The sequence below is a fragment of the Malaya genurostris genome, chromosome 3, assembly GCF_030247185.1.
Source record: "Malaya genurostris strain Urasoe2022 chromosome 3, Malgen_1.1, whole genome shotgun sequence".
NCBI lineage: Eukaryota > Metazoa > Arthropoda > Insecta > Diptera > Culicidae > Malaya > Malaya genurostris.
In genome coordinates this window covers 232,336,840-232,360,695 of record NC_080572.1, presented here as the reverse complement: position 1 = coordinate 232,360,695, position 23,856 = coordinate 232,336,840, and the positions used below count along the sequence as shown (strand labels likewise).

General features: G+C 35.0%; 1 protein-coding gene across 5 annotated transcripts in view; it reads right to left on the bottom strand.

The window, feature by feature from the left end:
- The window catches only part of LOC131439187 (NAD(+) hydrolase sarm1), a 139,763-nt gene that overhangs the window by 95,876 nt on the left and 20,031 nt on the right, over positions 1-23,856 (bottom strand). The window contains exon 1 of one of the 5 annotated variants that reach the window (XM_058609909.1): positions 18,004-18,144. The exons of the other annotated variants lie outside the window; for them this stretch is intronic. Within the exon in view, the coding sequence (XP_058465892.1) occupies positions 18,004-18,096 (93 nt within the window). The 5' untranslated portion in view covers positions 18,097-18,144. Of the gene's footprint in view, positions 1-18,003; positions 18,145-23,856 lie in introns of those variants that run through there. 5 annotated transcript variants of the gene reach the window in all.

The following is a 23,856-nucleotide window of genomic DNA, read 5'->3' as shown; positions in this document are numbered from 1 at the left end:
CGGTATCGATATTCAACCGAAGCTTCGAGAATCGGTAATGGCAGAAAACGATTCACGATGATTTTTAAATGTTCCTGTACTTATGTATAGTAGTTTTGGTTTCAAAGAAGTTCTGAGGTGTAATTACTTTCAATTGTCATATTTCAGACACTCTTTATAACCAATCTTCACAGATTTTTAATTATATCGAAGAACGAATGAGTAACGAGTGACGTTGACATTGGTACTCTCTTTTGTTGCAGTGAGAGTCGAAAGTTCTTCATCTCTTCTCGTTTGTTTTCGAAGCGATTTTTTACGAATTAGACAGGGGAAAATAAGATATGAGACTTTTGGATTTTTTGTTTCAAAATACAATTTTAAGCTCTGGTTCAGACTATAAAGTGGAAAATGACTTTGCTACCTTGGACAGGCTCTCCCAATCTCTCAACGTAAACTTGATTGCATTGAGAGCGAATGTGGAAAACTCAATGTGCTCAATTTGAGGCAACTATTACGGTGTAAGCACCTCGTCGGAAGCATCGAAGGTGCCAGATTATTGTTCATAGTGATGGCGTTAGATGTATCGCACAGTGATAAATAACTAAACTTTCTCATTATTCTCAATTACATCAATTAACACAGTAAACTAACAACACTGATGAACTATTTTTCTTCATTCATTCATTCGTACCGTAATAATGCTATTCTGACGTAAAAAGTAATCGGCATATGGTGTTTGAAAAAGGTATACAAAAGAAGAAAGCTGCAGAGAAAAAAGAACAAGCACAAGACAAGAAAAGGGTCCGTGGAAATGAAATATAAAAAAAGAAAGCCACAGAGAAAACAGAATAAGCACAAGCCAAAAAAAGGAAGAAGTCCTAGAAAAATAACATCCGAAAAATAAAATAAACTGTTCAGATCAATGTTTTGAAATGAAAAAAATGATTTCATTTGCAATATTAAGGTGTTTTTCTAAGATGTCCTAACAGATCGGCTGAAAAGTTCGTATCGTTTCTATGAGAGGGCGCCACTAGAATTAAATCCATACCATTTTCAGTTAGTACCAACCTTCAAAAGATACGTGTATAAATTTGACAGCTGTCTGATTATTATTTTGTGAGATATTGCATTTTGAGTGAAGCTACTTTTGTTATTATGAAAAAAATGGAAAAAAGGAATTTCGTGTGTTGAAGAAACACTACTTTTTGATGAAAAAAAGTGCCGCCGATACCAAAAAATTGCTTGATGAGTGTTATCCAGACTCTGCACCGGGCGAAGCAAAAATTCGTAAGTGGTTTGCAAAATTTTGTACTGGTCATATGAGCACCGAAGACGATGAACGCAGTGGACGTCCAAAAGAGGCTGTTACCGATGAAAACGTGAAAAAAATCCACAAAATGATTTTCAATGACCGTAAAGTGAAGTTGATCGAGATAGCTGACACCCTAAAGATATCAAAGGAACGTGTTGGACATATTATTCACGAATATTTGGATATGAGAAAGCTTTGTGCAAAATGGGTGCCGTTTGAGCTCACAATCGATCAAAAACAACAAAAAAAAACCATGCTGAAATTGAACGAATTGGGCTTCGAATTACTCCCTCATCCACCGTATTCTCCAGATTTGGCCCCCACACGGAACCCCTCGCGATCGTGAAACAACCAAAATATTAGTTGTTTTTCTGAAATTGATTGGTTAAAATTTGGTACAACTAATCGGTTGTTGTTTTTTCTAAACTGTCATTTTTGTTTTCCGATCAACAGAAACGATGGTTGAAATAACAAAATTTTTAGTTGAAAAAAAGATACTGTCAGTTAGTCAAGACACACACCTTTCAATTTCAATAAAGATTTTAGTTACCGACCTTGTTTTTGATTTATCAGTTATGTGAGTTGAAAAACAAATCGGTTTTAGGTGTTTTAGATATTACGATTAGTTATTTCAACTGAAGCAAAATTATTAATTTGGAATGACAATAAAATATTCCTTATTGATATACGTTCTGATTTTTTGAAAAATTAATTTTTTAAATTTTCTCAAATATCATAGACTCTGTTTATTTCAGTTGCTCCTTCAGTTCACTGTAACGGTACGATTTTCTCCTATGGCTCCATTCTTATAACAGCTTATTGAGCTTGGATTACTCGTTATTTTCATTGTGTGATAAAGAGAACTCCCAGCAATATATCAATTAAGTAAGGTAAGCTTTTAAAATGAAATGTTTCCTAAAATGAAAAAAACATATTTGTTGTTCTCCTCATAGAAAGGTTCGATTCCTAAAAGTACAAATAGATGTACAAGGAAAAAAAATCTACATCATAAGGACCGTTATATGTATTCTTGATAGAGTATAAGTCCAACGAAGGAGTCACTATTTTCCGGTTTACTATTGGAATTATTAAGGTGATGCAATTAAAATGCACTATGAATTGCATTTTCATAAATAGAAACAACTCGAGTTCATATTTTAACGACAACGACAAGCACTGATTTCGTCACCGAAACAACAAAAGGTGAGTTCAGATGGAATCTTGTTTCGGTTAGTGATATTATTGAAACAGTTGATAAGAATTATTGTTCACAATAGAGAGATTTTCTTATTTAACTACTTTTAAAATCATTCTTTTTGACTACCATCAAATACTGATCATCAGTGCAGCTGTCGATTAGAAAGGAATCTGATTCTTAACGAATACAACTTTTCAGGTTAACTGATAACAACATAACAGCAAAATAGACTAGAAACACGGTTTTTATTCACTGAAGTAATGATTGTTGATTTTTTACGAAGTATAACGCATCAAATAAATTGATTTCTATGATTGGTAACTGATTTGCGAAAAAACTAGTATATCAATTCCAAGTCTAATGAGATCCTATGTTCCTAAAATTTATTTTTAATTTTTAGTTTTCGGTAAAGGATCACACTCATATCCTATCAAGCCAAGTATTATTTTTAATGAAGCAGAAAATGATATTATCTTCCATCTATCGGTATGATAAAACCTTCCTCAGTTGTTGCTTTATATTAAATGAATCATTCATTGAAACCATTTTTATATTGTTTTCAATATACTGTCTTTTAGTAATGCTAGTGTCAACGAAACTTTATAATTGTGACCACTATAATACTTACGAACAAAAAGTCGAACCGAATGCACTGATTTTTATTTTTTGAGCCATTGCAACATACAGTTTCAACAGATTATATGAATAAATATTAAACATTTTCAATTTAATCACTTTGTTCATACAATGTTTGTACATGGCTTGAAGATAACATGATGCTCATTCATTAACATGCATTTCACGATGGAGAATCAAGTTGATTTTAAGACCGAAATTCAAACGCAGTAAAGATGTAGACAATTTATCATCACATTAATATTCTGACAACTAGTGTTATGATAAACATTAATTTACTATCATTCAAAAGTTACTCTTAACGAGTTTTACAAACGTATAATAAGCGAATTTAGTTTGCATGAAAATGTTCAAGAAACGCGTTTGAATTTCAACTAAAGTAATGATTGATTCTCAATTGCGGTTTTTGTTTTGCTTTGTGCTGTTTTTTACATTAGACAGCATTAAAAACAACATATTTTTCAACTACTTCAATATGTGCAAATCAAATAGCAAATTGGTTGAATCAACTAATTATTAGTTAAAACCAACAACTGCAAAAATCAAAAATTGCGAAATCGTAATTTTTTGATTGGAGGGTTTTCCGTGCAGTGACTTTTTCCTGTTCTCAGACCTCAAGAGAATGCTCGCTGGTAAAAAATTTAGAAGCAATGAAGAGGTAATCGCTGAAACTGAGGCCTATTTTGAGGCAAAGGACAAATCGTACTACAAAAATGGTATCGAAAAATTGGAAGATCGCTATAATCGCTGTATCGCCTCTGATGACAATTATGTTGAATAATAAAAACGAATTTTGGCAAAACAATGTGTGTTTCTATTAAACGATACGAACTTTTCAGCCGAACTGTTATGTATCATCACTCTCACACTCTGGAACCTGAGTACAGTCCTGATATAGATAAAAATTAACCTATAAGACAATAAGATCTTACGTTTAGAACTCAATTAATAGTTCGAACGCGGAGATCAGAACTTGATAAAAATCTAATTGATTCTAACTTTGTGAACATCAGTCATCTTGGAGATATCAGTGTCAGTTCCGTTTCGGGTTCTTTTGATCACTACTTCAAAAGCTTCTGGAATATACAGCTAACCGAAGAAAGTTTGTCTGCGCGTCAGCTAATAAGACTTGTATGTAAATTAAAGGAAATTACTGGCTTGTTTCAAGGATTTCGCTATGTTGTCAAGTCTTCCAAATTTAGTTCAAGAAATGTTTTAATTTGTAAATTCTATTAATTGAAGGTCGAATCGAATTGGGAGAATTCGAAAATCCAACATATCGTGTGATTAATTTTTGGATTTGTCGACAAAAATACGATCAAAGAAAAATTTTAAATATTCGCGCTACTGTGCACTACCTGTGTTACTAAAACAAGAGGCATTATCTTGTGCATACCATCTTAAGGTCACAGGACTTGAGATTAGTAATCTATGCCTCTAGCCACTTTTTCTTGTGGTCTCAAATGGTTATTTGGGATGAGTATTTACTCACTCCTAGTAATCTAACTTTCACATGAAGTTTTCACTTCAAAATTTTCAGTGTAAGATATCCTTTTCGGGAGGAGTGGTTGTCTGAATATTTGGAAAGATAACTTGATGAACACATAGTTTTTTATACGGATGGTTTGCTGGCGTGCTGGTGCTGGTGCATACTGTCCTAAAATGACACTAGAGCAGTCTAATTCACTTGTTGAATACTGTACTGTGTTACAAGTAGACATCTACGCGATTCTGTGTAGGATACAATCGGCATTTCAGTAGAGAATCTGTGAAAAACGAATTTATGTTTGTTCCGACAGTCAGGCAACTTTAAAGGCATTCAGTTCGAATAATACTATCTAGTGACAGCATGACACAATGAATAGGCTGATGAGTTGACTAGAGCTGGTGCAACGAATGATTTCGTTAGTTCTGAACCAGCTTTACCGCTGTCAAAAAGGCGGATGGGTAATGTTAGAGACATAACTGGATGTCGTGAATACGAAAACAACTGACATGTTCCTAACACTTCCGAATATCAATTGGTTGATCAATTGTATGAATTATGCAAGCATCCTCCTTTTTCACATTTTTCGCAAAAACAAAGAAGGCTTCAATTGATCTCGATTACTGTGAATTTCACACAGCGAAAAGAGCACAAATCTAATCAAACTGTTCTAGATTTGCACTAAACTGAGAATATTTACCTTCGATTTGCGAAGAAGAAATCCTAATAGTTCTTTAGAAAACTTTTAGAGCCATTAGAGCCGTTGTCCCCTTGTCGATAATTTCATTTCGGATTTGCATTTCATTGCAAGAAACTATCAGGATGCTGTACAGGATTCATTCCTGCCTTTCAGAAGGACCAAATTGTGGAACTCACTACGATATTAAACACTTTTCGGAACATTTTTCTCGAATGATTTTATGTACAGCAGCAGATATTTTGTTCTTTTCTTCAGAACGCGTTCTGATTGGCTGATGTTGATATGGGTCAAATGAGACCTTTCAATAGTGTACTATTGAAATACTTCAATGCTGTTGCTATACACGTTTAAGTTGAAAAATTTCGATTCTATTAGTAGTTAGATTATATAAATACCTTCACAGATCACTGAGCTATGAGCTTTAAAAATACGAGAAAGGCATACCCGCCTTATGAATTATCCTCTTTGATTCTCGTTTATACCAAATATTTCAGAAAAGTTTAATTTTGAATTATTTGAGATTATGTCACACAACTGAAAATTTTATCATAAAATTGTGATCATATTTCCGATGGCATGTAGCAAAAATTATGCTGATTCGTTAGATACAACAAGAGATATTCACTATCAAAAACTTACTCTCTCAGAGGGTACATTTTGAAAAGGCGCCCCATAGTAAAGTAAGTCGTATTCACGACAAAAGCAAAGTCCTGGCATTACATTCCTTTTGTGGAATTTGGCCTTTCTGTTTTAACAGACTTCGCAGCCGATTTTTAGTGTACAGAATCATTGCATGGCTAGTACTATGAATCCTACTGACAATCTGAGAATCTCTCTAGGTCGGGGCTCGAACATACGACAACTGGTTTTTGAGACCAGCGCCCTATGCATTGAACCGTCAACCCGGGACCACTGTCAACTAGTTGGATAAAGAACAAGACACTTTCTTGGGCTGCACCGAAACATACCAAATTGCAAATTTACGCTTAGACAGAAACATTTTTAACCAGATTTGAATCTGAAAATGTCAAAATGTGCACTGTTTTTTTCCCAAGCATCATTGCAGTATTGTGGTCAGAGCTCTGACTGGACATTAAATACTGAACTTCAGCGTGCTGAATATTATTCGTGTGATTTGTGTGAATGCGATTACGGTACTTCATATCATCTGATATGTAACTGTCCTTTATTGACGGAATTTTGTATCTGGGTTTTTGGTTCTCCACACATGGTTGAACTTGTGTATGGGGCAGCTAAAATTGAAGGAAATTTATCGTTTCTCACCCAATGTGGGACGGAGCTATAGGAGGTTCATCGCTCTTCCTGGAGTGAATGCATCTTCTCTGGCATCCCTTATGGGGAACCGAATTTACTTCTACTCATAAATTTTGTCGGATCGCTCTGCATTTTCCCGGAACACAGAATGGTAACCCTTTGGTAAAATCTCTGAATAATTTCGGGGGCTGGGGGTTTTATTATATATGAATTTTGACACCTGCAGATCGTTCAGCATCTATTTTGGTGCAGAACGGTTTGTATCTTTTTGTATAAGTGCTTTAACGACTGGTTATGGGTTATTTTATTGTATTGAACGGCTTTTCTCAGTTTAAAAAGTAAGGCAGACGATTTGTTTTTAAATTTGCCCGACGTTTCGGCCGTTTTTGATGGCCTTTTTCAACGGAAAGACTAATTTTCCCTTGAAAAAGGTCATCAAAAACGGCCGAATCGTCGGGCAAATTTAAAAACAAATTGTTTGCCTTACTTTTTAGACTGAGAAAAGCCGTTCAATACAATAAAATGTATTTTTTTTGTTTTGTGCTCAAATCACCCACTACACAGTTCCTTTGATCCTTTCCTTCCCATCAGGAAAATGATGAGAAGACATGGCAAGGCATCATTCAGATAATTACAGAAGCATGCTACCTCAGTCAATTTGTTCTGATTCCTGAAGTTTGTTTGCGCAGCACTCAATAATTTACTGGCTTTTCCAAGAAAGTCGTTCAGTTTATAAATATTCCAAATTAGTCGGTTTTAATTTATAAATTCTATTACCTGAAGGTTAAACAAATCGAATCGGAAAAATATGGAAGTCCAACATATATCGAACTAGTCAGATATTGGATTTGTCAACAAAAAAAAAAACGATCAAAGAAAAATTCCTATCATTTGTGGAGGATTCTTGGCCGAGATTTTTGTTTTTACTGTGCGACGTCCGTTTTTCGCTGAAACTGGTTTTCCAATAGAAAACCTTGCCAAACGACGATTGGGGAAAACCATTCTATTTTTGTCTTTCACAACTGAGACGGGTTTCGAGATGTAAATCCTACCTCTGGGTAGACATGATCTACTACTAGCGATGAGAAAGCGATAATATACTCGTATGTTCTAAACAGAGGTAGCAACACAATCTAGGATAACGTGTTGATTTTGGCACTGAACCATAATTGAAACTGTTGCCTCTCTTGAACATCATCCGTCACCGAAGTGAAGCAATTGATGGGTCGTTCATCAGAATCGTGACATTAAAGCTTCAGGACCAGGCATTTTTTTTTCGCAGGAAGAATTTGCTTCTTCTCTTTTTTTTAAGTTACAGTGTCTGTAAGTAGGTGCAATAATTCCTCACGTTTATGACAGGGTGATTCGTAATTCTAGTGAAAAAGAATATTGTTATCTAACAGATAACAACCGGCAAACATTACGGTTGGTTTTGATTCAAACATTTCAAGAGTGGTAGTCATCCACTCAATTAAATTGACGGTTCCTTTTTGCATTATGACTTACTTCTAGTACACGTTACGTTAGATAAGATATTACCTGTACATTAAATCTGCAGTTGATGCAATCTTGTTCCGTTTTTATAACTGTGAAATGGTGCAAGAGATAATTTATCACATTTAGCAGAATTTTATCATTTTCGGGTTGCATAAGAATCGGCATAACTTAAAATATGTGGAAATATTTTAAGTAAACTGTTCATACAAAAGTTACGAAATGTGTGACCGCTATACTCGGTATTTATTCTCATCATGTTTAAATAATATCAACTCGAATCTCAAAACATAGTTATCGTTCGGAGAGCAATAATCTTTGCGTACCTATCCCAGCTTCAGCCAAGTTTTATCATTTAACACATGTGTGACAGGAAAGTAAACGGCGACAGTTTCTACTTCGCTTCGCACATACCGCCGTCAAATCTTGGCCACAGGTTCGCCGGCAGTCTGCTTTATTTTCATGACTCATCGACCCTAGGTCGGTCTACAGTGTTTCTGGGCCTCGGTGGTGCTTGGAATTCCCAGTCAGTTTATTTACATTTTACTACATGAGTGTCCTCATTGGAAAACCAAAGCAGCTATCGCTCGAATTATACGTGCCCCATTCACGATCGTCAGGCGAGCGCAACGCCACGCGCATAGAGGACTGAATCCTATGAATGCAGGACAAAAAATATGCGAATTTGTAAAATTATAATTTTGAATGTATCAATTTCGCAATACAAAGTTTGTGTAAACAATGCTTTGGAATAATGATCATTTTGATGAAGGAAGTTTTTTTTAATGAAACAGTCGCAGTGTCAATCGTGAGGACACTTTCGACTCGAGAAAAAAAATTTAAGATTTTATATGTTCCCACTGTGCAAGAGACGGTTTGGCGCACGACGACAATTCGTAAGACTTGCCGGTTCAACAATCCACTGGTGTGAATATGACGCCGGATGACAAATTAATGTTGGTAAATTAATCGCACGGTTGAACATGGTTCACACTGGACGATTGCCCGTAATAATGTTATTACTCAACGTATTCGTTATACCAGCGAGGATTTTTCGCTTGGATGGCTTCGGATGGGAAAAGAAATCAACGAACCTTGCTTCAACCTTTTCATGTGGTGTTGAATAAAAGGCATAAAGTTGTCAAATTGTGAGTTTCTACCAGTGTTGGGAATAAATCAAATTTTCGAAAATCACGATTGAGATTTTTCACAAGTGATTTTCAGACAAAAAAAATCATCGATCAGATAAGTTCAGTACTGATTTTTTGCCGTTATATTTTCTTGAAAGTGCATCTGTAGCTTTAGGCTTATCGGAAACATTCTTGAAAACGGAATCAGAAATGCTCTTCCAGCGAGCCATTCTGCAAGCGGAGGAAGAACTTCCTAATGCCCTGTGAACATTTTGCCGGTGAATTTTGTCTTGGGAATTTTAATCTTTTTTTTTCATAAATACGTTTATTTCATAGGCAATATACATAAGTTTTTCTTCGCCGTGGCATCCACAATATATAGTACTTTAAACCTAATACATTTCGAATATCATATTAGTATGTTGGTATTCATTAGTTAATCTAAACACTGTTTTTATCAAACGAGTTGCTATTATAAATTACTTTAAATAAAATACATTTATTTTGTACATGATCTTATAACTATTTCAGGTTTGTTTGTATCAGTTCATCACTTTTATTTAATATAAGATAGCTGGCTATTGGTTGAACTCATGGAAGAGAAAACAATCTAACAAAAAATAAAATTTAAATTGGAACTCCAATGGACTTAATGAAATAATAAAGAAGTTTCATGTAAGGAACGTCACGACAAGCAAGAATGTCGCGAACTGGAACATTGGATAGTCTGCCTTGGGTACGCAAGGAATTTATTAGTTGAGATCTGACATCACGATACTCCACGCATGTCCAAACAACATGGTCAATATCGCGGTAACCTTCGCCACAAGCACAATGATTAGTCTCGGAAAGTCCAATTCGAAGGAGATGTGCATCTAACGTGTAGTGATTGGACATGAGTCTGGACATCACACGAATGAAATCTCTACTCACATCCAGTCCCCTGGATGTCGGCCTTTGTCGATATTTTAGGAATAATTGAGTGCATCCACCGACCCAGATCATCTTTATCCCAAGAAGCTTGCCAGCTGGCAAGTGTTCTTTGGCGAGACGCGGTATAGAATTCGTTGAAAGCAATTGGTCTCTCATAAATTTTACCCTCAATAGCACCACGTTTGGCTAAAATATCGGCTCTTTCATTGCCTGGAATGGAGCAATGAGCCGGGACCCAAACTATTGTGATTTGATAATTATTATTCAATATGTCGTTCAGACACTGTTTTATTTTGCCCAAGAAAAAAGGTTCATTTTTGCCAGCAGCGCAATTGCACTCAGACTATCTGTGAAAAGAAAATAATGGTTTGGAGATAATGTGACAATTATACTCAAACTATAATGAACTGCTGCTAACTCTGCTATATAAACAGATGCAGGTTCTTGAAGCCTAAAGGAGACCGAAACATTATTGTTGAATATACCAAACCCATTAGCCTCTTCAATTCGTGATCCGTCCGTGTAAAATAAAAAAAAAATGCATGAACTTACATGTAAATATGCCTGAACTTACATGTAAATATTTTTGGGATTTCCAACGAGCGTAGGTGTTCCGGAATTCCACGCACTTCGCGCTGCATGGATGTGTCGAAAAATAAAGTTGAGTCAGGGACATTTAGGAGGCTGACACGGATAGGAATATATCTTGAAGGGTTGATTTCCTGTGACATATGGTTAAAATATACTGTCATGAATTTTGTTTGAGATTGAAGCTCAACTAACCTTTCGAAGTTATTAATAACCAGGGGATTCAAATCTTCCGGATGAGCACCCCACCAAGATCCTGTTATTGTTCGAAGAAAATTTACTCTTCATTTTTTTTAAATCTTTTGATGCATTTCTATACATCTGTGAGTTCACTGATAAAGTAATAAGCTGCTATTTAGGCAAAATTTCGTTTTTCATGGCTTGAACTTCATTCGGTGAACGATTAGATACTTATTGCAATATGGCGTCTTAAGTTCAAATAACCGAATGATTTATCAAAACAACTGAGAAATTTTTTGCTTTCATGCATACAGGTTACTTTGCTGGGAGTGTGTAATTGCTCAGTTGCACGAGTAACAACTCATTGAAATGTTTCATTTTCTGATTAGCGTGCATTTCTTTGCTCAACTGTAACATTTCATTACTCGTTTGTGGTGTGTGTGTCTTTGTTGGATGTCATTGCTAAACTGCCAGCATGACAGTATAGTGAAAACAACCATCGATTAGTTGTACCAAATTTTAACCAATCAAATTCAGAAAAACAACGAATATTTTAGTTGTTTTGCGATCGATGGCTTTTCCGTGTAGAAGCGCAGGCTATCGCTTCTCTAATTCAAATGCTGTGTCTGCTGTGTGTTTGAGACATGCTGACAATACTGCGCACCTGTTAGCGTTTTATTGGGATTAATTTAAACAGTGCAGCGTAATCAACCAGCTAGAAATAAAACAGCCTTTCGTCACAATAATCACTATTTGGAATGTGGAAAAAATATTGTTGTTCACATGCATCGAAAATATCGCAGTCTTTATTTCTCAGTTGGGATTCAGTTTATTTAGCAGAGATTTTTTTTAATTGATGAAAATATAATAATTAAATTTTGCACGTATCACTTCAGCGTCGTACTGAAGCTTTGTGGAAATTCATCATCGAAATACCATCGGACACTCTTCACCCTTTCGATTATCTCCTTGATAATATTTCTATGGGTGAAGATTCAAAATTCATCAAGTTTCGCTGACACAAAAAATTACTTGTAAACTTCGAGTTTCAGAGTTTTTTGGATGCTTGTTTCATGAATGAAAATCTCGGAAGTGATATTTTCAGTCACCGATTTTTTTTTTCAGAAAATTTCTTAAACTGTTTTTTTCACGAGTGATAATGAAATGAACTTTTTCTGATCATGATTTTCAAAACACTGGTTCCAACGCATATTAATGGCCTTTTTATGCGCGTAATTACCAAATTGAAAGAAAAAGAAAGTTTGAAGCTATTTCTAAACGTACCAATAAAGGGTGATTTTATTGCTGGTATCTTTTTGGCAACACTGTTTTTGATAGATCACGCGTGAATCGTGCATTGTGTCATTGTCAAACTTGTTCAGTTTGGTCTATAATTTAGTCATGAATCAGAATTATGATTGTTGACGATCCTCATCAACATCCATAACTCGATTGCTGATGAGAATCGTTCCACGGCACTAGGAAAAGAAGCATCGTTCAGGTAGCAAGGCTGCCAAACTACCGAGCAATATTTGAGCGTTGAAAGAATATGTGAACAGTGAATGGATTTTAATCAGTGCACATCTGTAAAGTGCTTATTCATTCTCATTAAGAATCCTAGGTTATGGAAAACTTTACACGGAGAACCCTTCGATCATAAAATTGCGATATCGCAGTTTTTTATTTTTGCGATAGTTGGTTTAACTAATTTCTTTTTGATTCAACCAAAATGGGTTTTGATTTGCATATATTCAAGTAGTTGAAAAATATGTTGTTTTGAATGCTGTCAAATGCCGGAGACAGTTGAAAGCAAAACAATAATCGCAATGCAAAATCAACAACTTTTTTAGTTGAAATCTGTTCGCGTCGCTTCAAAATGTCAATGAAAACAACATCGATGGTTAAAGCGTTTGGTGAAATTGTGTTCATTCGATTTGAGAATTTTATGATAACAAGTGTTTATCTAACAACGGTGTTGTGATAAAGTTAACCTTGTTTGACATGAAAAAGATTTGGTGACAAATTAGAAAATGTTAATGAATGATCATCTCGCACGGAGAAGCCGAAGATCACAAAATTACAATATTGCAATTGTTGTTTCACGCCCTGGTTGTTTCAACTAAAATGTTGTTGATTTAACTAATATATCTGTTGATTTTGACATAACCATTCAGGTAACCGAAATTGTTGTATTCAAATGCTGTCACTTGGCGGAGAACGAAGACAGCGAAAAAAAAAACCTCTTCATTTCACCAGAAGCGTTTCATATTGAAAATTTTCAATGGTAAATGAACGTCATTTATGTTAGTTACGTAGTGGTCGTTTTATGTAAGTGAAAGTATGCAGACAAATATAACAGTTAATTGTAAAACAAGTTTTCCATGTGTTAAATAGATATTCCTACAGTATAAATGTTTTAATTTCATCTGAGAGTAATGTATTCGAGTAAAATTCATGTCAATGTTATTAAAATTATTATTTATTATAGTGGTACTATTTGTATTTTCTTGAAAGTGTATCTGTAGCATTAGGTTTACCAGCGAGCCATTCTGCAAGTAAAGAAAAAATTTCCTAATTCCCTGTGACCATTTTTCTGGTGAGTTTTGAGAATTGTAATCTTTTGGTTCATTTCCATATCTTTTGTGAGTTTAGTGATAAAGATATAAGCAGTTATTTAGGTAAAATTTCGTTGTTCAAGAAGTGAACGATTAGCTGCCCCCGAAGAGGCTAACAGTAAAAAATATTTATTGCAATTGGCGTTTTAAGTTCAAATAACAAAATTAATTGGTTGAAACAACTGAGACATTTTTTGCTTTCATGAATACAAGTAACTTTGCTGGGAAGTGTCTTTGCTCAATTGCACGAGTGATATCTCATTGAAACGTTTCATTGTTCGCTCAGGGTGTTTGGCATTGCTCAACTGAAACGTTTCATTACTTGTTGGGTGTCGTTGCTAAGCTGCCAGCACGATAAATAAAAAATGACAGATTAGTTAAAACAACAGTCGATTAGTTGTACCAAATTTTAACCAATCAAAATCAGAAAAACAACTAATATTTTAGTTGTTTTGCGATCGCTGGCTTCTCCGTGCGTAATCTTTCAGGTAAGCCCCAAAATTTTATGCTTCAAATTCGATCATTATTTTCTTCCAGCTGACTGTTTTACTTCCAGCTGTTTGATACCGATGATGATGTTCATGCATTAGCAATAAAACGCTTTTTGACATGAATTTAGTTTATAAAAGTAACAGGAGCGAAGGGTTTCAAACGCACAGAACGCGCTGCGATTGAATGGCGCGTTTGAATTGCCGTCGCAAAATTCCAATTCCCATCGGTTGATACACACAAGCTCATATAAATTGACTAAAATTATCAGTGCATAACTTTAGTTCAACCGTTTGAAGGTATCATTTTAGGTAAATTTAATAATTTCGCTAATTTACTCGCACCTCCGGGCACTTTTGCTGATTAAAAACGTTTTTCTACATCAATCATTTCCGATCGAATCAGAAGTATTTTTTTAGAATTTAGATCTTTACTGATCTCAAAACAAACAAACAAAGAAAACCGATTTATTTTTCAACTAACAGAATTTTGTTTCAATAACAACACCAGTTATTTCAACTAAAATATTTGTTGAAATTGAAAGGTATGTGTCCTAACTAATTGACAGCATTTTTTTTCAAACAGTTGAATTTGTTGTTTCAACCATCGTTTCTGCTAATCCAAAAACAAAAATGACAGTTTAGTTAAAACAACAATCGATTAGTTGTACCAAATTTTAACCAATCGAATTCAGAAAATCAACTAATATTCTGGTTGAAATGGGATCGCAGGTGGTTCCGTGTAGCTACAATTAAGCTGATATGATGCTTGAATATAAGTTGTTCATCGAGATGGGCGCAACATTTTTTTACGTTAGTGTATCCTCCTATCGAGGATTTACCCAGAAAGTATTCGAAATGAAAAGTTCTTTTTTCCTCATAATGATTGAGTTCTTGTCGGGAACAAAAAATTAACAATTTCGCTACAGGTAAGAAATCAGTTATAAAAGCAGTTCGGTTACCGTCTTAAACAACATGCACAAATGTGTCGCTCTCAAATTAGTCCATTTGAATACTCATGGTTTATAAGCATGCATAGTTAGTGTCTGCACTGCACTCAACCACTAAAAATATTCCGTATTTTTATGTGTCGGTTTTGCATGATATGCTTTGTGCGATGATTCGTTTAATTCATGCTATTGATATTTTACGCGCCTTATTTTGGCACTGAATTTCACCTTAATGCTCGTTCATACTAAACATTTTAGAAAACTTTAATTTTGAGTTATGTGTGACTATTTCATACTGCTGAACATTTTAAATTCGGTTGATTAAGAAAAAATGTCTTCATCAAAAAAGAAAGAAAATACTAAATTTAATATCATTATCAAAAATATTCGTTTCTAAAAAGAAATGCAATGCGAACTTTTGTGCAAAAAATTTTGATGATAAGCATATTTTTAGTTTTTTATTGTCCTGAAAAATGGCTTAAAAAAGGAAATAAAAAAACTATTGAGGTTATGAAAACAATCATCTGATAATTTTTTGCTTTTGTTTTATATTCACTTTTTTTTAGACAAAAGGCGTACTACAAAATGTACTTTTTTTCAAATTCATTGCTCTGTATTTTCTTGATTTTTACGCAAAATATACTGTTTTTCATATTAAAAAAATATATACGGACGTTACTCAACCAAAGATTTATCTCATCAGTTCACAGTTTTGACGCTGGCTTAACTTTTGAGAAGGGCCAAGTCAAATTTTCTTGGATCATTTCAAAAACATATAACTCAAAACGATTAGTCCGATTGATTTGGTTTCTTCGGCAATACTTTATTTGACTATCCAAGCAACCAAAAGTTACTTAAAACATTAACTTTCTTACTGCTTTAATGTTCGCGTGAAACTTTTGGCAACATGGAAGTACAGAATAAATTCCGCGTGAACTTTCTCGTTGCGTAGAAGTTGAACAATGTTTTCTATAATAGTGGCTTAGAAGTTCGTTCGGTTGCGGCGCGTGAACTTTCAAGTGTGGATAGTAAAAACTTTTCTAAAAAAGCTGTGTAAAGCATGCAAGTGAATATCCGGTAAACATCACCGTTGCACACGACTTTGCACGCATGAATTACCATTGTATGAAAGCTCGAACGCAAGTGCCCATAAAGGATTACTGGACTGCTAGAGGCGCCTCTACAGGAGAATTGCTACTTGGTGATTGCTTTTCAAAACGACCGTTAAATTTCATACACAAATTGAAATCTCTACTTGGATGTCTGTTCTCTGTGTTAAAAACGTGCTGCTTTGAAACCTATTCATGAAATTCGTAAGCTGCTTAAGACAAATCAATCCGTTTTTGCCAAACTTCTGGTTATTTGGATATTTGGGCTGTATGGAGAACATATACGTAGTGAAAACTGATGTATTTTTAATATATTTCTAAAATTAAACAAAAATCAGCGTACACCTGAATATTAAAAAGGCTAGGAGCTGCAGTTGAACAATACTAATAACATCACATGCATTATATTCTATTTCCAAATACGAAGTTTAGGTAGCTGAATTCGCGGTGGAAATTAACAAAGCCTACTTTGAGCCTGCCTTTGATGTGCGCGTGCATGACCTTCCCCCGAACGTTAAAGATGCCTTTATTCAAAAACAAATAGAGCAGCACGATGATGTTCGGGCGTTTTAAGAGATCTATTTCTTCTTTCTTGGTTTTTGGAAGTGAAAGTATCCAATTCAAATAGCTGCTCACATACGAGGGACAACGGGACACATGCTAATACTGTCCTTCAACATTCTAACTAACTAAGTTATTCGAGAATCTTTTCATCGATTTCGTTATTAAAGGTGGACTATAAACAAATAACGTACGTCAATATAAAGGTAAACTATGTTAACAGCACGAGAAATGGAAATCTTTGCCGTTTTGATCATTTCAGCTTCTACTGACTGAAATCCCAGGAAAAATGGGGTTTATATACAGGGTGATTTTTTAAGAGCTTGAGAACTTTTTTAAACAATAAAACGCATAAAATTTGCAAAATCTCATCGGTTCTTTATTTTAAACGTTAGATTGGTACATGACATTTACTTTTTGAAGATAATTTCATTTAAATGTTGACCGCGGCTGCGTCTTAGGTGGTCCATTCGGAAAGTCCAATTTTGGGCAACTTTTTCGAGCATTTCGGCCGGAATAGCCCGAATTTCTTCGGAAATGTTGTCTTCCAAAGCTGGAATAGTTACTGGCTTATTTCTGTAGACTTTAGACTTGACGTAGCCCCACAAAAAATAGTCTAAAGGCGTCAAATCGCATGATCTTGGTGGCCAACTTACCGGTCCATTTCTTGAGATGAATTGTTCTCCGAAGTTTTCCCTCAAAATGGCCATAGAATCGCGAGCTGTGTGGCATGTAGCGCCATCTTGTTGAAACCACATGTCAACCAAGTTCAGTTCTTCCATTTTTGGCAACAAAAAGTTTGTTAGCATCGAACGATAGCGATCGCCATTCACTGTAACGTTGCGTCCAACAGCATCTTTGAAAAAATACGGTCCAATGATTCCACCAGCGTACAAACCACACCAAACAGTGCATTTTTCGGGATGCATGGGCAGTTCTTGAACGGCTTCTGGTTGCTCTTCACTCCAAATGCGGCAATTTTGCTTATTTACGTAGCCATTCAACCAGAAATGAGCCTCATCGCTGAACAAAATTTGTCGATAAAAAAGCGGATTTTCTGCCAACTTTTCTAGGGCCCATTCACTGAAAATTCGGCGTTGCTCGTTAGTAAGTCTATTCATGATGAAATGTCAGAGCATACTGAGCAAATAATAATGCATGAAAATCATAACCTCAAAAAATCTGAGCAAATACTAATGCATGAAAATCCTAACCTCAAAAAAATCACCTTTTAAATCGGGAACCGAGATAACATTTCACGAAGTACGGTAAATTTTAGAATGCGACTTGCAGAAAAAAATATCAACTTAAGTAAATCCAGTACATCCGGCAGCTTGTAATTTGAACCATTTATAAAACATCAACTCACCATCCTTGGAAGTCTCCGAACTTCATGAGTTCCTCCTTCTGATGATCTTCTTAGTTTGTACCGAGTAGGAGTAACGTGTATGTGACTTTCCATGATCTATATCAATGATTTCTTTCAAGAATGGTTATTATAGCTGTTTCGTATGCGTAGCGAAACAAAAACAACAATTTACAATACGTTCCGCTGCACTACTGAACGGCTTTCGTTTTGACTGCATTTAATTAATCACACTGTATTTCAGTAAACATTCCATGGCACCGATTTAGAGCCGACCGTAATTCCGGCTCATTTTACATTTGGGTTGTTCAGGGTAATTTTATTAACAAGTTAGCATTTCACTCGAGGCAATGTTATTTCTGTGCATAAATGCTTTTGCTATCCTACATTCAGAACATTTCCAAACGCACATACACATGAACAAAGAGACCTTTTCACTGAGATTTCAGTTCTGCGCCACCATGTAATATTAACGGACACTTAAAAATAAGATCAACATAAGCACGACTGGTTCATTTCCCTTTACACGATGTATGGCTGATGCAGTACTTGGCACTTGATGAATGGGTGATTATATTTCAATCATAACCACATTTGTATTGGCTATTACAGAACATAGGTCAGCAAATTCCAGCAGAAAGACTAATAGTTTTGGTTTGATTCATTGTTTCTAGTTGAACCATTTTGTATCAAATCTAACCGGTTTATGTATTCCATTTCAATTTGTTTGTTGTTTGTGCACACCGCGATCACGAAGCAACTTGCTCAAGTGCGATTCGACCCGGGACTAAACCGGCGGTAGCCTCAACCCATTGTATGAATTGAATGGTGTTGCTTTTCTTTAATACATATTCCGTGCTCTGGCCGTCTAGAATGACCCTGCTGCCGTCAAAGTCTCTCCTACGGTTGTTTTATTTTTTTTTCTTCGAAGATGCGAATAACCGGCAGCTGGCCATTCGAAACGTAAGCACTGCATGAATTCAGGTTCACTTTGAGTATCCCAAAGGGAAGCGCTAAGATATACGACGGACTTAATAGCTGTGCGAGAAACAAGTCTGTGTGTACCTTGCCTTTTAAGTGAACTTTGTCGGAGATGTGATCACTGGAAGTGTTCTACGAATCGACTGATGGTAAAGTTTGAAATTGCCTGGTGAAAGAGGGAAGTTTTTTTTCAAATCACAATTTCTTTTTGTTTTGCTTCATGAATCAATTGATTTTTTTTTATTTTTGGACCTATTAGAAGTTTGCTAGAAAAGCTCTTATTTCGCAAGCAATTCGTAGTTGCGGACGACAAACTCAAGTTTCGTTTCAAAGAGTCTGTGTACTCGAAGTTGTACAAAGAGTTCCAGATAAAACGCATTTTAGCTTTCATAAAATAACTCAAAGACTGTATTTGCCTAGCTGTCAATATTAGTAAACCGATTTTAACAAGCTAAGGCTCGTTTGAAAAAAAAAATTATTAAATTCGAAGCTCTGACTGTCACTTTCGGTTCTGGTAATATAGTGGTATAACTGACAAAACACAAAGATGACCATTGATCAAGTTCAAAGATGAGACTACTGTCACTTTCGGTTGCGGAAATATAATTGCATAAGTGACGCAATCGACTAACTGCAGTTTTCTCATCGGCTCAAACTTCTCGGAAATAGTAAACGCATTTCGATAAACTTAGACTTATTTAAAAGCTGGAATGATGATCAAGTTTGGGAAATTATCTCAAACATTCCCGGTTCGGGAGATGTAATCTTATATATTACTTAGCCGACGAAGACAATATCACACCGCTAGGTGGATTAAGAAGGGCTTTTACATCAATTTCCGGTGCTTCCGGCATTGGAAACTGGAGACTGGTATAGCCAAAGACTTTGATCATCAACTATCAAGTTTCTTGAATTGACATAGTTTTAAATGCCGTTTCTAAGAAGAGTTTTCAGGTTCTAGCATCGTCAGTTGGAATGACGCTTCGGAAATTTTAACCGTGATCAGATATCGGGTTGATAGCAACGTATGGAACTATAAGATCTAAGTTTGTGTAAAAGTAAATAACTTGTAACTTACAAACGAGTAATGCATGTAACGCTTCGTAACGCCTATGATTCCCAAAAAGTAACGTATGTAACACTTCGTAACGCCTATAATACACAAAAAGTAACACATCCAACACTACGTAACGCCTAAAACTTATAAAAAAATAACGCAGGTAACGCTTCGTAAAGTTTATAATTTACAAAAATAGTAACTCATGTCACGCCTATAACTATGTAAGCATTTCTTTTGGGATTCTAAGTCCTTCCATTTGAATCTAAGTTTATAAATCTCTGAAAAAAGTGAGAGCATTGTTTTCTCTTTTTTCAAGATAAAAAAAAATTAAAATCAATTTTTTCTATTGATAAATGAGACCTTCAATTCGAACTCTAATTTGTGAAATCGCCCCACACGCAGACTTTTTGGAATCGATTTTCACAGTGATTTATTTGAACAAACATCTCAGACGACTGTTGATTTTCAGGACTCTGGCGCATTTTGAAGCTAAGAATTAATTCGACTGTTGTCTTGAAAACATATGGCACATTTCTTTCAGTGTAGATTTTTAATTATTTCATAGCTGACATGAAAATTTTAGTTTTATGACAGCTGAGCAGTTCCAGGAATGAGTAGACGAAAAAGTGACAAAATCAGAACTGACCTTCTCCGATTTGGATGAAACTTTGCACATGACTTCAGTATGGCAAACCATAAGTTTTGAACCGATTGAGAGGTCAATCCGACTAACGACTGATTTTTAAAAAGGGCGTATGTATTTTTTACATTTCACAAAAATTGCCTTTTTCAAATCGTTGTAACTCGGAAACCGTTAATTGTACAAAAATGGCGTTCAGGAAGAAGTTGTAGGGAATCGATTGGGCACTCTAATAAAATATACACTGAAAAAATTTTGTGATTTTTTTTCTCAATAATTACAAAATAATCCGAAAAAGTTAAATAAATAAAACATGGCTTTAATTTTTTTATAGTTTTTATTTTAAAGCTGTCATTAAAACCTACAGATTGATGCCTATCCAATTCGGAAACCGTTCATCGTACAAAAATGGCATCCAGGAAGAAGTTGTAGGGAATCAATAGGCCACTCTAAAAAAATATACACTGTAAAAAAATTTGATTTTTTTCCTCAATAATTTCAAAATGAACCAAAAAAGTTAAATTAAAAAAAATCTGAATTTCGATTTATTTTAATAAGTTTTATTTTAAAGCTCTTATTAAAATCTACAGATTGATGGCTATGCCATCCGTGCCTTTTGAAAAATGAAGAAGTTACAGCTGAAACAATTTACAGATATATTCGAAATTTCAAGTTCTCGTAGAAAGATAAGCATTTATCCAGTAGAATATTATTCTTCAGGTTAAAGGCAATAAATTTGTTCATGATATCTTTTCTTCTAAAAGTAGCTGCTATGGAGATACTTGGATATTTAATTATAACACCATTTTTTATATTTCCATCAATTGTTTATTTGCTTGCTATATCTACAATTATTACATGTACATGAATAATTCTTAATTATATTTAAGGTTTTAAATTTTTTTAAATTGTATGAGCACTACGTGCATCGTCATTCGAATACAGTCTTGTGACGATTGTGGTTTCTGAAATCGGAACGAAAGAATGGTATTTCTGTGTGCCTGGAATCATTTTGTTATCCTTATAAACACTACTCCATTCGGTCACACCCCGTTCATATTTTGCTTGTGACACGTAACAAAAAGACATGGTCGTGAATGCATCTCGATGTCTCTGCTCTGTCCATTCATATAATGGTTTTGCAGTTGTGATTGTGTGTTCATGTAGTTTAGCCAAGCTTTCACGTCGTGCCATTCGCTTTAAATTACCCCCGAGTGCATCACATGGTCCTTTACCATGAGAAGTTGCAAAAAAATGCCACTCAGCATCAATGTTATACATTAATTTAAATTTACAGAGATTGCAAAATTGTTTCTGTTTTTGTACTGTGAGGCAGCCCTGTCAGACATAAATAAAACCATAAATATAATTAAAAATTATTCATGTACATGTAATAATTGTAGATATAGCAAGCAAATAAACAATACATGGAAATATACAAAATGGTGTTATAATTAAATATCCAAGTATCTCAAGAACAGCTACTTTTAAAAGAAAGGATATCAAAACAAATTTATTGCCTTCAACCTGTAGAATAATATTCTACTGTTTAAATGATTATCTTTCAACGAGAACTTGAAATTTCGAATATATCTGTAAATTATTTTAGCTGTAATTTCTTCATTTTTCAAAAGGCACGGATGGGATAGCCATCAATCTGTAGGTTTTAGTAAGAGCTTTAAAATAATAATTACAAAAAAAATCGAAACCCTGATTTTTTTTAGTTTAATTTTTTTGTTTCATTTTGAAATTATTAAGAAAAAAAATCAAATATTTTTTTCAGTGTATATTTTTTTTAGAGTGCCCTATTGATTCCCTACAAATTCTTCCTGGACGCCATTTTTGTATAATTAACGGTTTCCGAGTTACAACGATTTGAAAAGGGCAATTTTCGAGATATGCAAAAATACATACGCCTTTTTTAAAAACCATCTCTTCATCGGTTCAAAACTTATGGTTTGCCATACTGAAGCCTTGTGCAAAGTTTCATCCAAATTGAAGAAGGTCGAATCTGATGATCTGCTAAGCATTTCTGGAATTGCTGAGCTCTTCTCTTTATTTCGTAGTAAAACATGTCTACATTTTCCTTTGCACCTATTAAAATGACATCGAATTAAGTGAAAGTGTGAACAAATTTAGCGGTACATGAGTCAAGAAACTAAAACTACCGACAGGTACTGTGTTTTATGTTTGCATTAGAGATGGGCAAAACAGTTCATTTCAAAGAACCGTTCAGTGGTGCAGAGTTCTCTTAAAAGAACTAGTTCTCGAGAGCCGTTCGTTCGTTCATTTCATAGTAAGTTTGCTTGTTGAATGAAACCGAGACATCGTTCTCTTCGGAGTAAAAAAGGACAATGACTTTGAACTGAAGAACTACCGTTCTCAAACAAAGAACTATGGGTCATTCATTCTTTCAAAAGAACTAGTTCTTTTGAATCGTTCGCGAACGAACTGCCCATCTCTAGTTTGCATATTATTTGACCAGCACTTGACTGTGGATTGGAAGGTTGGAAGTGGAACAAATGGAAAATTATGCTTCCGACAAATGGACTAGAAAGTGATAACCATTGTAGAGAAAAATCCCAAACGCCGTTTCCGAGCATTTCCGGACAAAGAAGATGCCCAAATTTCCGAAGAAATTTTTGATTTGGCAGGCCATATGTAGCTGTTGTAAAAAATCTGAAGGTTTTGTTTCTACTGGCACTATCAATGAGGATGTGTACGAAAAAGAATGTCGGTGATTACCATTTCACCGGTACATTTCTGGAAACAATGTTGTCTTCAAAATGTTCTTTCAATAAGTCGAGTTTCAAGTGGCACCATCCTGTCGAAATCACATTTCGTCCACATCCATATCTTGAAGATTGGTAACAAAAATTTATTGATCATGGTTCTGTATCGATTTCCATTTACGGTAATGCGGTGTCTACCTTATTTTTTAAAGAAATAAGGACTGATGATTCCACCAGCCCATAAACCGCATCAAACAGTACACTAAGGTCTTTTTTCATGCGGCCTTTTTTATGCGGTTTTTTAGGCGATTTTTCTTATGCGAAGTTTCAGAGTTATGCGTTTTTTATGCGAATTTTCAGAGCTATGCGGTTTTTTATGCGAATTTTCAGAGTTGTGCGGTTTTTTATGCGAATTTTCAGAGTTATGCGGTTTTTTATACGAA